At 33.8% G+C, this 14,896-nt stretch overlaps 1 protein-coding gene across 2 annotated transcripts in view; it reads right to left on the bottom strand.

Annotated features, from left to right (window-relative positions):
- Positions 1 to 1,582: 1,582 nt before the first annotated feature.
- KIF21A (kinesin family member 21A) overlaps positions 1,583 to 14,896 on the bottom strand; it is a 159,586-nt gene continuing 146,272 nt past the window's right edge. The window contains exons 31-36 of one of the 2 annotated variants that reach the window (XM_065887231.1): positions 14,472 to 14,652; positions 12,818 to 12,982; positions 10,660 to 10,777; positions 9,089 to 9,259; positions 7,583 to 7,782; positions 1,583 to 2,850 (exon numbers count right to left, since the gene is read on the bottom strand). In XM_065887231.1, coding sequence (XP_065743303.1) covers positions 2,757 to 2,850; positions 7,583 to 7,782; positions 9,089 to 9,259; positions 10,660 to 10,777; positions 12,818 to 12,982; positions 14,472 to 14,652 — 929 coding nt within the window. In that variant the 3' untranslated portion in view covers positions 1,583 to 2,756. The remainder of the gene's footprint in view (positions 2,851 to 7,582; positions 7,783 to 9,088; positions 9,260 to 10,659; positions 10,778 to 12,817; positions 12,983 to 14,471; positions 14,653 to 14,896) is intronic. The other variant, XM_065887230.1, reaches the window with a different exon arrangement.

Raw genomic sequence — 14,896 nt, 5'->3', positions numbered from 1 at the left:
TAACTATTTTAAGAGTTATTGTTAACAATTCTGGATGGGATCTTTAGGGGTTAACACTATCTTTTGTTGGTTCATGAACCAGCCCCTGTACATGGAGGGCAAGAAGAGACTGAAGAAAGAGGCAGACTACTCCAGATAGGTATGTGGCAGGTTTAATAAGCAAGGGAATTTGCAAACAAGGCTAAACCTGGTGGCCACAAGATGAGATCTCCACCCCTGCCCACCAGAATTTTAAAAGTATATATAGAGGTCTTAACTGTGTTCAGTTACATATACCGTACAGATGGTCTCAAATAACACATTGCTTTCTCAAGGCTGCATCCTTGAAACAGCTCTGGCTATGGGAATGGTTAGTGGAAGGTACATGAGTGGAATATACATTAGAAGGACAGGGAAGCGGGTGAGAAACCTCTAATTGCCTAGGTCCAGATTGAGAATCAATCGGCGGCCATGTCCTCTTGATGAACTCCTCCAACATTTTTCAAAATGTAAATCTTTAAGAGAACTGCTTCGTTTACATATTCATTTAAATTACTTGAATCAGATTAACTCTATCTGAGCCTCCAGCATTTTAAAAGGTAAAATAGACACTGGGCTTTGTGTTCTGCATAAGCAAACACAGTGCTCAGGACCACATAAAAGACTAATTGAACTCACAATCAGGATCGAATGCCTTTAATAGGTATTGAGCACCTGGATTTTCCTTATCAGAGCACTTACTAAGCTGTTGTGTAATTATCATCTCTCTCCACCCAGAGGGCAAGCATCATCTCAGTTTTGTTATTTTTTCCATCTCCAGTACCTGGCCCAGTATATGCTCAATAAACTTTTATTGAATAAATTGTCCAGAAAATGAATTGTTAAGCAATAGTCCCATGAAAAGAAACATCCCAAGAGTATTTAAATTCAAAGTAGTCCGGACAATCACTCTCAAGTCTTGGCATAGTATCTTCCTCCAGGGAAGGAGGCAAAATTACAAATTACAAAATTACAAAGTAGCTGAGTTTCTCTTTATAGGAAAATCCCTTCTTTAAGTTTATATATATATATATATATATAAAACTTATAAAGAAGGGATATATATATATATATCAACTGTGAAATACAGCATACGTATATAAAATAGGAAAGAAATATATTACAGTTTAATATGAATATGTCACTTAGGACTCAGGTCACGAAATAGAACATATCTAGGACCTCCATAACCCTCTACACTCCCAACTCACCTCCTGCAACACCTGCCAGTCACCATGCCTTCCATTTCCTCTCCAAGTAACCAAGGTCATTATTGTCCTAACTGCTATGGGAATATTTTTCACTTGTTCAACCATCTATGTTCAAATCCCTAAACTATATGGTTTGATTTAATTCCTTTAAATAGCGAGTTTCCTTGGTTCCTCAAGATTAAGTTATGGTTTATATTTTTCAAGTATATTTCATGTCTAGTGAGCAAAAAAAGGAATGCTTATGTAGCATTGGATAACAAGAAAATGTCTTTCCTTATATCACACAGATAAAATAAAGTTTTACAAACACTGGCCATTTTCATATTAGGAAAAGAACAAGAGAATAAAAATAATTCACAGCGACATGTTTATTTAAGCCTTAGCTAAGCTTTCATTTACAAACAAATAGTTTTGGGGAAAAAGATCACAAGACAATATTTTCAAGTGTCATACCATCCACATAAAAATTAAACTTGCTGAATTTACAAATTAATATTCTGAGCAGACAGATAAATTATACATCCTTTTGCAAAATCCAATCTACAATATTTAAAAATTCATAGTTACAACATAAGACATTCTCTCTTTACAATCTACCTATTTACATAGCTTTCCTCACTGCAGGTGATATAGTTCTCATCATAGCTACCAAGGTTTGCAAACATAGTACATTTAAAATGTATTTAGCAGCACATAAAAAATTAGATAAAAAGGGAAAGAAATATTACTATTAAATAAAAATGAAATTAAAGGGTGATAATAGAAACAACTCCATAGGAAAATAGATCAAAATATATTTCTGTTAGGACATCAAAAATGTTTCCCATCACAGAATGTACGCACAGCACTAATAAAACAATTTAACAGCATTTTAGTCCTGAGCACAGAATATAGCACAGCTGCAAAACTTTGGTCAATACAAGTAAATGTCGACCTCTAACACAATCTGTTTAACCTTCTTTGTTAGCAGATTAAAGTTAGTTCCATTTTATGAAAAATCACCATCAGTAATATTCTCATATCTTTTTTCCATTACATTAAAAGAGCTTTTAAATTTGGGAGCCCTCTGTAGACTGATATAAATACCAGACAAACCAGTGTTTGATTAACATTCCCAATATGTTTCAAATATGTAAATCATCTGAACAGGCTATATGAATGAGTTAACAATGGGTTGCTTTGTATTCCAAGTGTATTTTCTGACTGTCACAAAAGCAGACATGTTGTACTTCAAATAATTTGAAGATGTTCTTTATAGCCAGGCATAAAAATCCAGCCACTATATAAGTGCAAATCAAGCAGCATATCAATTATAGGTTATATATGCATTGGTAGATATTAAAATTAAGCACATAGGATAGTACACAATTTTATTAGAATACCATTTATATTCAGCAGTTGGATTCAGATATATTTTCCAGTTAATCCCATTCACAAGTTTTTGCCTAATAAATGCAGGACAACATTTTCCATAAAGAACATAGAGTATAATCACAGTATTCAGTTTATGACTATCTTCATTCATGTTTAATTACTGGCAATATCTTCCACTGGATCTCCTGTGTCAAAGAGCTGACCATCTTGCAAATTTCGAGTCTTCCAAATTCTCACAGTTCGATCACTACACAATAATAAATTAAAAATGAACATGTGAAAAGAGGTGGAAAGATAAAGAAGTAGTTCGTAGAAATACTTATCATGGAAACATTTTCTGAAAAGATCTGTAATAGATGTAAGTAAAAATATACATTGTCCCATAGGTATACCAAACAGGTACCCATAATAATGAAATTAAAAATAGTTCATATTATCAAGGGCCTACTATATGCCAGGTATTGTTACTATGTTCCCCTCACATACATTAATGCATTTAATTCTCTTTACATATCATAAGATATAGATAATGCTATTCTCCCCTATTTATTGATGAGCAAATTGAGGTCCAAAGAAGTTAATTAATTTGCTCAAGATCGAGCTTCCCTGGTGGTCCAGTGGTTGACTCCACCCTTCCACTTCAGGGAGCGTAGGTTTGATCCCTGGTCAGGGAAGTTCCGCATGTCTCAAGGTGCGGCCAAAAAAAAAAAAAATTGCCCAAGATCACAAAGTAAGCGATAGTGCCAAGATTTGAAACCAGGCAGTCTGGCTCCATCTCTTAAAGACTTTACTAATATGACATGGTCAGAGGTCTTCAGGCATAAGAGCCCACAATAAGATCACAGTGAGGGGGCCAGGGCAGGAATTCCAGGGAGTTGGTGAATATGTTGATATTCAGGAAGAATTATGTTCAGGTAAGCCCACAGAAAAAGCAGGAGGCTACTAAGAAGTAGTCTAACATTCTGCCTATCGTAGAACATAGACAATTCAAAGCTTTTCTGAGAAAACTTATTTTTATTCACTTAACATGTGGGTTCTGGGGACTAGTCATTAGACAATCACATTTCTTACCATGTCTCTTGTGGCTCTAAAAAGAGAGTGTTGCTTTTCTCCCATTTCCTAACAAACCCAAAGCCAAAAAGAACGAGTTACCATAGAATTGTATAGTTAAAAAGTATTTCAAAGATTATGTAGTCCAATTCGAGGATAAAGAAAGTTTAGTGACTTGTTCAATGTAACATAGTAGAGTACAGAGCTGAGCCTAGAATCCAGGCTTTCTAATTTTTAATCAACAACCTTCTCATCCCTAAGAGTTCTTACCACAAGGTAAAAAAAATCACTTTTTTTTCTTTTCCTTTTTTTTTTGTATCTACATAAGACGATGGATGCTAACTAAGCTTATTGTGATAATCATTTCATTATATATTTAAGTCAAATCATTATGCTGTATACCTTAAACTTACACAGTGCTGTATGTCAATTATATCTCAATAAAACTGGAGGGAAATAATAATCTCTCCCTATCCCACACAGCACATGTAACTGAAAACAGAAGGGGATATGTTCACACATCCACCCATTTATCCATTCATTTATACAACCATCCATTCAACAAATGTTTCTTGGGAACTTGCAGTGTTCTAGGCATTATTCTAGGTGCTCGGGATCAATTAAAAATAAACAAATAAATAAAAAACACAATCCTAGGCCTTTGTAGATCATATATTCTAGCAAAAGGAGACAGACAATAAAACTTTATAAATAATTAAATTATAAAGTTTATTAGAAAGTAATAAATGTTATAGAGAAATTAAAGAGTATGGCAAAGGGGATCAGGATCAGGAGTGGTAGTTGATAAGAGAGATCACAATTTTAAATAAAATGGCAAGGTTATTCTTATCGAGAAAGAAAGACATTAGAAGAAGATCAAGATCTCTGAAGGCACTTTGGGCAAATGTCCTAAGGTTGGAGTGAGCCTGATATGTTCAAGAACCAGCAAAGATGTTATTGGTGTTTTAAGAGAAGGAGTACGCCAGAGGGTACTAGAAGGTAAGGTGAGAGATAAATGCTCAAAGGGTCGGATCAAGTAACAGCCTCTACTTTAGATAAAATGGATGATCAATGCAAGGTTTTGAGCAGAGAAGGAACAAGATCTGACTTGTATTTTAAAAAAATTACTCTGGTGTCTGTGTTGAGAATAGACTACATATGGGCAATGGACCTTGTTTAGGAGGCTACTGTAGTAATCCAAGAGCTGAAGGTGACTAGGGTCAGTGAGGCAGCAAAAGGCATGGTGAGAAGTGGTCAGATTCTAGATATAATTTAAAGGTAGAACACCAACAGAGTTTGCTGATGAATTGGATATGGAGTGTGAGACAAAGAGAGGAATGATGGTTTCTAAACTAAGCAACAGAGAAGACAGACAAGCCATCAGCTGAGATGGAGAAGGCTTTAGGATGAGCAGGTTTCTTAGGAAGGTCGGGAGTTCAGTTTTGGACATATGAAGTCTAAGATGAACAAACTTACACTACTAGTCATGACAGAGGAACCTGTGTCAGGTTAGCGCTCCTGTTGTAAACAAAGTGAAAACTTGACAGAACATATGGAACAACTATTTTCAGAAACTGGGCAATGGGTAGTTCAGGCCTGTAATCCCTGAGAAAAGGGAAACAGAGAAGGTGAGCTCTGTGATGGCCCTGGCTCTCAGTCTGGCAGCACTTTCCAGACTACACCAATGTGGGAAACCAAGCAGAAAAATCACAGAATCAGAGTTGAAGAGATAGTAATAAAAATCTGGTAAGTGTGAAATAGTTGGAATTTGTAGAACCAGATAGAGAAGAGGAGAGAGCTATGCAAAAAGAACTGTGGAGCTATAGGAAAAGAATTCCATCAATCTACATAGGGGTCCCCTAATGCTTTTGACTGAAGGCTAAGTTGCACATGACTAGAATCAGACTATAAGGCCACACCAAAAAACTACTAGTGAGTGTAAGTCAAACAAATCCCAGAGTTCACAAAGCGCTGTGAGATGTTCAGGTTCTGACCAGTGGAGAACAGCATCAAACATTCAAGACATTCAGTAGAAATCCAAGAAGAGTTAAAAACAAGTCTCAAAAATAAGAGCTGAACCACAAGTAACTTATGTGCCTGACAAACAAAGCCCAATACTCTTTAAAGGAATACAACAAAATCCAGATACTCAAAACACAATACTATAATTAATGTTCAACATTCAATAAAATGTTACTTGACATAAAAGCAGAAAAAATAAGACCCATAATCATAAGAAAAATCAATCAGTGACAACAGATCCAGAAATCAGATATGATAGAATTACTTATACAAGGACTTTGAATCATGAAGTCCCACCTATAAAATAGGGATTATAATAATACTCACCTTCTAAAGTTCTTATGAAGACTAAATGAGTAAAAGCCTGAAAACACTCAGGACAATGCCTGGTAGATATACTAAGCCCTATACAAACACTTGATAGATAACAAATAAGTAACACTAATTTGAAAATAGGCCTTCTGATTTTATTGGCGATTTTCCTGATTTTATGTTACATGGTAAATACATCTGCATCTGATGCTCCATGGGTAAACTGAGAAAAATTTCAATTCTTCAAAAATAAAACTGTATCATGGAAGAAAAGTATTATATCATACCTCATTGACCAGACCTCAGTGATACATAATACTTTTATAGTCTTATCTTGTGTGTCCCACAGCTTTGAGGGATATTAATTTATTTCCCATAAATTGTCAAGGACAAAACAAATTTCCAAGGGAACAAATAAAAGTGATGACTCTTAAGAAAGTAATGCATCTTGGAAATAGCATCAATGAAGCACCAAAGGTAAACACTTAGAAAAACACAAAAGAAATTGGCTTTGATGTACTTTAGAGATGAGAGAAAGTAAATCTAAATTAGAAGAGGGATTCAATGGAAACAGCACAAATAATAAGAGACACCAGAGAAATATAGCAGAGGTTTCAAAATAAAATCAGGGTAATCGTGCATTTAGGACAGACAAATCAAGCAGTCGGTCAAATTAAGTAAGATAATTGGTACACAAATGACATAGGGAGATTTTCAAGATATTCATGAGAAATTACATTTTATTTGATTGAGATGAACACCTCACATTACAGTTAGTATATACGCTTTCCTTTTTAAGGTACTTATATACATATTATGTCATTTTTATGGTCACATCTCTACACCTCCTTCAAACATCTTCTTAAATGTCACTTTTTCAGTAAGGCCTTCACTGATCACTCTATTGTGTAACCCCTGCCCCCCAGTGATGCTCTCATCCCCCTTCCCTGCTTTATTTTTCTCCATAGCACCTCTCACCATGTAACATATTTTACTTATTTATTTTCTTTTCTCCTCCTTAGAATGAAACTACGGTTTGTATCTATTTTGTTCACTTCTCTATTCCCAAGGGTCTGGAACAGTGCCTGGCACATAGGAGATTCATCATGAATAAGCAAATGAGCAAATAAATTAATCAATCCAGCCATCTTAAGAGGGAAGTAGATATTATTACTATGTACTTAAACTTTAAAGGAGGTAGAAGATGCACAAAGTTTTTTTTTTAAATGAAATGGTCTAAATGTGAAGAATGACAAGTTTGTTGCCTTTCTGGAAAAAAACTTTTAGAAACTAGTCACTTATGAATGATTTTTTAAAAATTAAAATCACCAGGGGAAGATCTGGCAGAAGACTTCTTAGTCTAACCAGAGAGCCGATACAGGAGTAACACTATTACCATGTAACCAGGGGAGCCCAAACTCAGTGCCCACAGTGTTTTTCAGAAAATATAAATGAGACATCATAAATAGACATTAGAATAACTGTAATAAAAGGATTCATATATTCTACATTTCCAGATATTTACAACTTACAGGATTTATTAAATCTGAATACAAGTAAACAATATAGAGAAAGATCACATAGCAGAAACTTACTCAGCTGCAGTAAAAATGTGGGTGGAATTAACACATATGGCATTGATAGGACTCTCATGACCTTTCATCTCTCCAACTGGCACAAAGGTATCTATGTTCCAGAGTTTCAGAATGCCCCCTCTGCAGCCACTGAGCAAAATTGGGTGGCCTGGCATCACTCCAAGGGCACAGACCCAATCCTTATGTGCATTTGGAACTTGCTGAGAAAAAAAAGAAAAATCAGCAGTTTAAGGGAAGTAGTCCAAACTGACATTTTCATACCAAAATAAGTTACAAAAGTTTTTATTGACGAAATTCAAAATTTGGAACACTGAATTGGCCTGGAAACCATAAAAATCATTTTCTATAAAGTCACTCTTCATGATTTAAAGAAATAAATCTGTAATTTGCTCCTAAATTTGCCTCACTAGTTATCATCAGTGTTATCAGTATTAAAGGCCTAGAATGTTAAAAAAGAAAAATCTATAGAATCTAAAATACCTGGAAAGTATACAGAATTTTTCAAACATCACTTTCTCTTCAAAGGAGTAACTATTTCACCTTTCTCCAAAATGTATCTCACGCAACTAGTTTGAAAACTACAACCTGGTGTGTAGACTATAAGGATTGTCTCATAAAATCACTGCCTTAAATTTTGGAAGAGAACATAGATGCCTAAAGCTTTTTGTTGAAGGCTGGAGCTAACCTATATATTTCACAATGAGTAAACAATCATTATAAGCTCAGACTATATAGCATATTTTATGCATAAATATATTTATATACATAACATAAAAGTCACATCCAAGAATGTATATCTATAAAAGAAAAGCTTTTGAGTGCAATATATGCATCTGTTGCCAGGTTTTTTTTATTAACGTTCATGCTACTTGTTCATTTTGTTTTCATCTGGTAGTAAGCAGGAAAGTAGGAGTAATTGCAATACATACACACGCATACATTTATAAGGAAAAGCCTGAAATTGAGTACAATTTTATCTGTTAACTAACTTCTTCCTCTCGGAATTAGGAAAAGCCACCAATGTTTGATTGTATTGACAGAACACTTCAATCCAACTATCATTCTATAGGAAATGAGAGAACCACCACTGTTGAATGTATGAAAATGAGATGAGGAATCATTTAGACTGCTTTGACCTTAGTGAAACTTGGTACTCTTTGGAATATGTGTACATAAAACAAAAAAACAAAAACAAAATGAGAAACTGACTGCTTTACTCCAAGACTGATTTCATTTAGTAAACACAAGCATGGTGCAATCCTAGATCTTCCAACACTTATCAGAGTCTATTCCCCTTTTATTTAGGAGATATCATTAAATGTTGAATGCTGCCCTTTTCATAATTAGTAACTCTGGTGGGTGATGATGAAACACTCTTTAGGAGGAAGCCCTGTTTGATACCATCCCTAAACAATGAAAATCTACATAGAGGCTCTTCGCGTTCTTATATAGAATACTGGTGACTTTGAAATACCCACTCCATCCCATGAAAAGGTTTTGCATTACCTGTAGAAGGTCTTTTTGAGCTAAATCCCATTTCTTGATTCCATTATCTCTGGAACCACTAAATAGGTTATCCCCTTGTATGGTTAATGCTTCAATGCCATCATAATGAGGGGGCTCGAAATTGTGGGTGGGACTCACAGCTCCAAGAGCTCCTTCAGTTACATCAAACATCTAAATAAAAGCAGAAAGGAAGCAGTCATCCTATTTATCTTACAAATAAGCACCTATATGCATTCATTCATAGAAACACACACACGTATATTAACCAGATATGATTTGTTTTATTTTACTAAGGTAACTAAAATAACCTGCTATGAATGACTCAAGATGAACCTGAGCCCTATCTTCACACTACTCTTGCTTACATGTCACATGTTTAAATGTCTGTAAGCTCTTAAGAAAGGCAACCAATGTTCTCATGTGTGAGTGTACAAATGATATGTTAAATAATAAAAATGCTACATATCAATCCAGTTGAAATTCAAATAAATGATATAATTGTTATTTAAACACTATTAGGTAGCTCTGCAATCTTGGTGGTCATCTTAAATTCTCCAAAGCTGCTATTCAAAACCTTTCACTCCCCTCAGTTGCTCTCATCTCTCTTAACTGTTGAACTAGTGATTTCCTAAAAAGGTTAGTATGACCAAAAATAAACTTTCTGGACCATCCTCCCAGTTACAAAAGTTTTCTTTTATTCTCAAACATTCTCTTACCCTTCCCTTCTTTTCAGATGCTAAAGTGTACCTACTTTTTCCCAAGGTTGACATCTTTGATCTGATTCACCAATTGCTACCACTTCACTCTTCACACTTTCCCTCTCCACTGAGCCCATTTCCTGAGCATATAAACATGCTCAAGTCTACCAAATATAAAATCCTCTCACCTTAACCATTCTATTGTCAAGTCACTAACCGATTTCTCATCTCTTAATCAAAGTTTCTAAAAAATAGTACTTATACTCTTCCTATCTCTCTTTATTACTGTTTCCTCTTTTTTATTCCCATTGGTTCTTATAGGATTCCCCAAGGCTGAGTCATGTCAACCCTTCTCCTTTGGCCATGTCAACTACTCTAACTCCTTAACCATCTGCTTCTATTTGAACAGCTCCAAAACATACATGTCTAGTCATAACTTATCTTGAGCTCTGGACTTGCCTTTCAAATGGCCTACTGGACTACATGAGAAGGTTCTCTATTAGCATCTCAAATTTAACATCTCCAGAATCAAACTATGCTTCTCTCCTCATCTTATCTGCTACTTGCATAAAATATGAAGACCATAACATGTTCAGCATTAAAGGTGGTGATGATGAGACTTAAGTATTAGTTGGATGACTGAGCCAAAAAAATCTTTAAAATCCCTCCCAACCTATCTTCTATGAAAAGTGAGAATACATGTTTAAATAATAAGACAACACAACCAGTGAGGAAAAGATCAGGAAGAAAAAGCAAAGGTTAGAAATGAGAAAAAAGAAAACTGATTTAGAGAAAAGGGTCCCAGGTGCATCTCAATACTTCTAATCTATCATTTAATAGGAGAATGTAATTAAACAACTTTATTATACACACTTTGATATAATGATCCTTGGAGCCAGTGATGATTAAATCTTGTCCACTAGAAATCTGATCTACAGTAAGACACATAACAGGGCCTAGGTGTCCCGTTAACTTTCCTGTGGACTGAAACCTTTAAAAAGAGAGAAAAATAATTTTGTTTGAAAATATTTCTTAGCATGTTGAGCCTAAGCCTCAGCAAAAATAATCAACAGTCTTTGCTAAAACTGTTCTTTTTGATTTAACTCCACCTCTATGCAACTCTGTTCAAATTAAGAGTAAAAATAATGGCCAAAGTAATCAATTCTCTGATGGAAGTGTGAGAAGTCCTAAATAAGTTATTGCAAAGCAATTAATATCATTCAGGTAGTTAAAAAAAAAAAAAATCAAAACTCCAAAAACTTGCTATAGGCTAATTTTAACTCTAACCTAAGTCCAGGTAAACCTTAATCTGTTAAATTCTCAACATGATATAGACATATGATTGATGTTATTAGGCCCAATTTGAAATTTGATTAAAACAACTATGTCACTGATATAACTAGAAAATAACAATATGAAGAAAGTAAAATTATTTTACTACACTAACATATATTCTCACATATACACATATATGTACACCCATCATATATACACATACATGTATACACACATGTGTATATACACGTATGTGAGAAAATAGGTAGTCCATTTCATCAATTATTACAAAGACATGAAAATGACCAGGAATATATCTGACTGGTAGAAAAACATGTGATGCCCATTGTCAGGGGGTGACAATGAACCTTTGTTTCATAGTCCTACCTCAAATCAAGCTGCTGGAATACAGAGATGTATTTGCCCTCTAGAATATTATTATTTCTTGTAACTCTTTTCTTAGTTACTTTGTTAAGATGAATCTGTATTTAATCATGTTGCTGAAATCAAGCAGCTTGAAAAAGGATCTAACTTTTCAGCAGAAAAGAATGTAAAGATTTTCAAAAGCTGGTATCTTTTCTGCCTCATGTCATGACTTTGAGTATCTTCCTTCATGGTACTACAACTACAAATGAAGTTTAATATCTTCAAGAATAAACCCAGTCCTCATCTCGTTCCTAATTTTCTTAAACAAGCACTGTTTTCAATTTTCTACTTCTTTTTTCTAAAACAGTTCTCAGGACTGTGTTTCTTATTTCTCTTTCTCTCTCATTTATTTATCTATAAATTATGCTTATAATACTTTCTCAGTCATGCATTAAAATGTTACAAGTTATAACCAATTTTCCTCAGAATTTCTAAAATAAATTTCCCTTTGATTTACTACTGACAAAGCCCTTCTAGATGGGATTATTAACTGAATTACCTATATTACCTGAATTACAACTTTACTCAGAATCTTGTAATTGCCTTTTAATGGCCTTTATCCTCCATTACAAGATGAGTTCTAAGAAGATGGACACCAAATTTGTCTTGCTTAGTCTTTATCCCCAGTACCTACCACAAGTGTTGGTATAGTGCTTGCCATAATTGATATTGAATAAACATCTATTAACTAATAAATAAATATTCCCTTGCTGCCAAATTTTTAAGAACTAGAAAAGAAGCTAAAATAAACACTCAAATGAAGGATAAAAGCTCATACTTCACGGCAAAAAGAAATCAAATCAAAGATGTAATGCCTTATATTTCAATTTATCATTTTTCTCTTTGTACTCACTTCATCTTCTTAATACTTCATCATATATATGTGTATATATATATATATATACAATTCTATATTTATAAAAATCCTGTGAAGATTTACGCTTAAAGTAATATGGTTTGTAAACTGAAAATTTTGAGATAATGATGCATAAGTGATGTTACAAAAAATAATTCTTTCAAAGGTACTGATGCAACTAGCATGAGAATCTTGTTCTCTTCCTGGTAAACACCACAACTTATAGACAAATATTAAGAAAGGCTATTTTCCTTCATATATTTTTTTCCCAGCAATGGAGATTAAAAGAAAGGAAAATTGTGAGTTTGCTAACGAGGACATAGATGTTCAGCGGTGCTGAATCAAACAGAAAAGTCTAGGTTTTTATATTAACTTCTGGGGTTATACAAATTAGATTTCACACACACTAATGCTATTGATGTGTGAAAATTGCATTTGCCATATACAGGAAGTACATTTTCTTTAAAATTCTACCTTTTAAGATCCCACATTCTGACAGCATTTCCAGAAGCTGCATAGAGGAAGGTGCCAGTTGGGTTCAGTGCAATTTGATTGACTTGGTTTTCCCCAGAAGGAATAGTAACTGTCCGGCTGGTGGTGGCAGAACAAGCATCTCCAAGAGTAACTTGACCTGAAGACCTTAACAGAGACAAAGTAAAGCAAAATAAGTCACATTTCTGGACAAGAGTTAGTCTTAGAATTCCTTATATTCCTAGGAAACTGGCTGTAGACAACAAGAAGATCTGTGTTCTTTGGTCATTGTATGCACTGTGCCTAGCACAGCACCTCATACACACTAATAAATAAACATTTTGATAGATAAATGAATGAAGAAAACAAGATGACATGGCTTAAAACTCATAATTTGCAAGTTATTATAACACTAGGAATTCTGGGCCCTGTTAGGGATGACTTAAATATGATTCAGAAAAGATTAGATGACAAAGACAAAAACTCAACAAATGATACGGTGTCACAAAATTAATTCATTTTCCTGCAGTTTCCAGAAGTTCCCTGAGGAACAAGCCTACCAGTATTCTTTTCATATATAAGATTTGCCCTTATGAATTAAAGACACTAAGGACTTTTTATTTTCAGTTTTTGTTTATTTTAACCCAATCATATAAGGATTACTTACTATATGCGAAAGACTTAAATATGATTTATTTCTATTTCCTCAGCTAAATTCTAAATGGTAAGTATATTTTTAAATTTTGAAACATTTTATTAGCAAACTTCTAAAATACCAAGTTATAATCAATCTTTTCAAATTTGATTTTGATTTTAATGAGTCAACTGGATTGGTAAATTTCTAACATAAGATACAGTGTTTTTTTTCTACAAAATTTTCCACAAGAGACCTGTATTCAGTACAGTAAATAATTAGTAATTCTCAAAATATAGAATAGCACTTAAATATTAATAATCCTCACTCTACAAATTAGTAAAAATTAACCATTCCTATGCTCCCTTCTCTTATTTAAACCAACAGAGTTCACCTTAATTTTAATTATGTAAAACAGTTCATCAATCTTATGGCAAAAAGGATCACTATTTGCTCTATATTTTAAAGACATACATATAACAGACGTAGAAAACAAATTCATCCTCCAATTGTCCAACATAACCTACAGTTATGAAATATAGGCTAGCACCAAAGCAGTGTAAGTCTTAAAAAAACTCCTCAATTAATTAGCATGTATCATTCAATACATGCTAATTAAATTTTGCAGGTACTTCTTAACAGTCTATAATGGTGATTTCAGCCATTTTCTAAATAGTGGTACTCATTTGAAGCAAGTAATGTAAATCATTTAACTACATCAATTAACGAATACTATGAAAATTTAATTCCTTAGTTATTTGGGAGGGAGGAAATATGAAATGTGTATTTAGTCACAGATCAAATATGACTTCTCCTTTCCTGTTTAATATTGAGCTATTGTATTTTATTTTCTCAATAGTTTTTTTTTCACCTTATTTTATCTGTGTTATTATAAACACTTTCATAATCTCTGCAAGTGGATAGGTATAAATAAACAAAAATGCATAAATAGGTCTATCTTTTCTTACATTTTGTAAACAAGAACTATTTGCCCCTTATGCTGTTTGTCTTTAAGTTACTTACGTTAGCGTTCGAATGCACTTTGCTGAATCTCTGATATCCCACACCTTAATATAAGATGTTGACACAGTGAAGACCAAACTTGTATAATTACAGTATTTTACAGATACTACATTGTTGTGATGACCTCCCAGTGACATTATCTCCTGCCCAGTCACCAGATTCCATACTTTACAAGTACGATCTAAAAACAAACAAATAAAAAAGAGGAAATACTGTCAATATGAGCTAAATTAGATTCTCTTAACAATAACAATTTCTCTTCTATGAGAAAAAAAATGAGATAAGAAAACAGTAATTATTTAATTAACTTGCAGCAGGCATCCTAACTCTATCCTTGACACTTTTCAGCAGGTTGAAGGGCAAAGTAGGTATAAAGGAGTAGATGAAAGCCTGGATATCTGGTGTATGCATTATGTGGTATTAAA

Source organism: Phocoena phocoena, chromosome 11 (assembly GCF_963924675.1).
Source record: "Phocoena phocoena chromosome 11, mPhoPho1.1, whole genome shotgun sequence".
Lineage (NCBI taxonomy): Eukaryota > Metazoa > Chordata > Mammalia > Artiodactyla > Phocoenidae > Phocoena > Phocoena phocoena.
The sequence above is the reverse complement of the archived record's forward strand: the minus strand, read 5'-3'. Positions and strand labels throughout refer to the sequence as shown.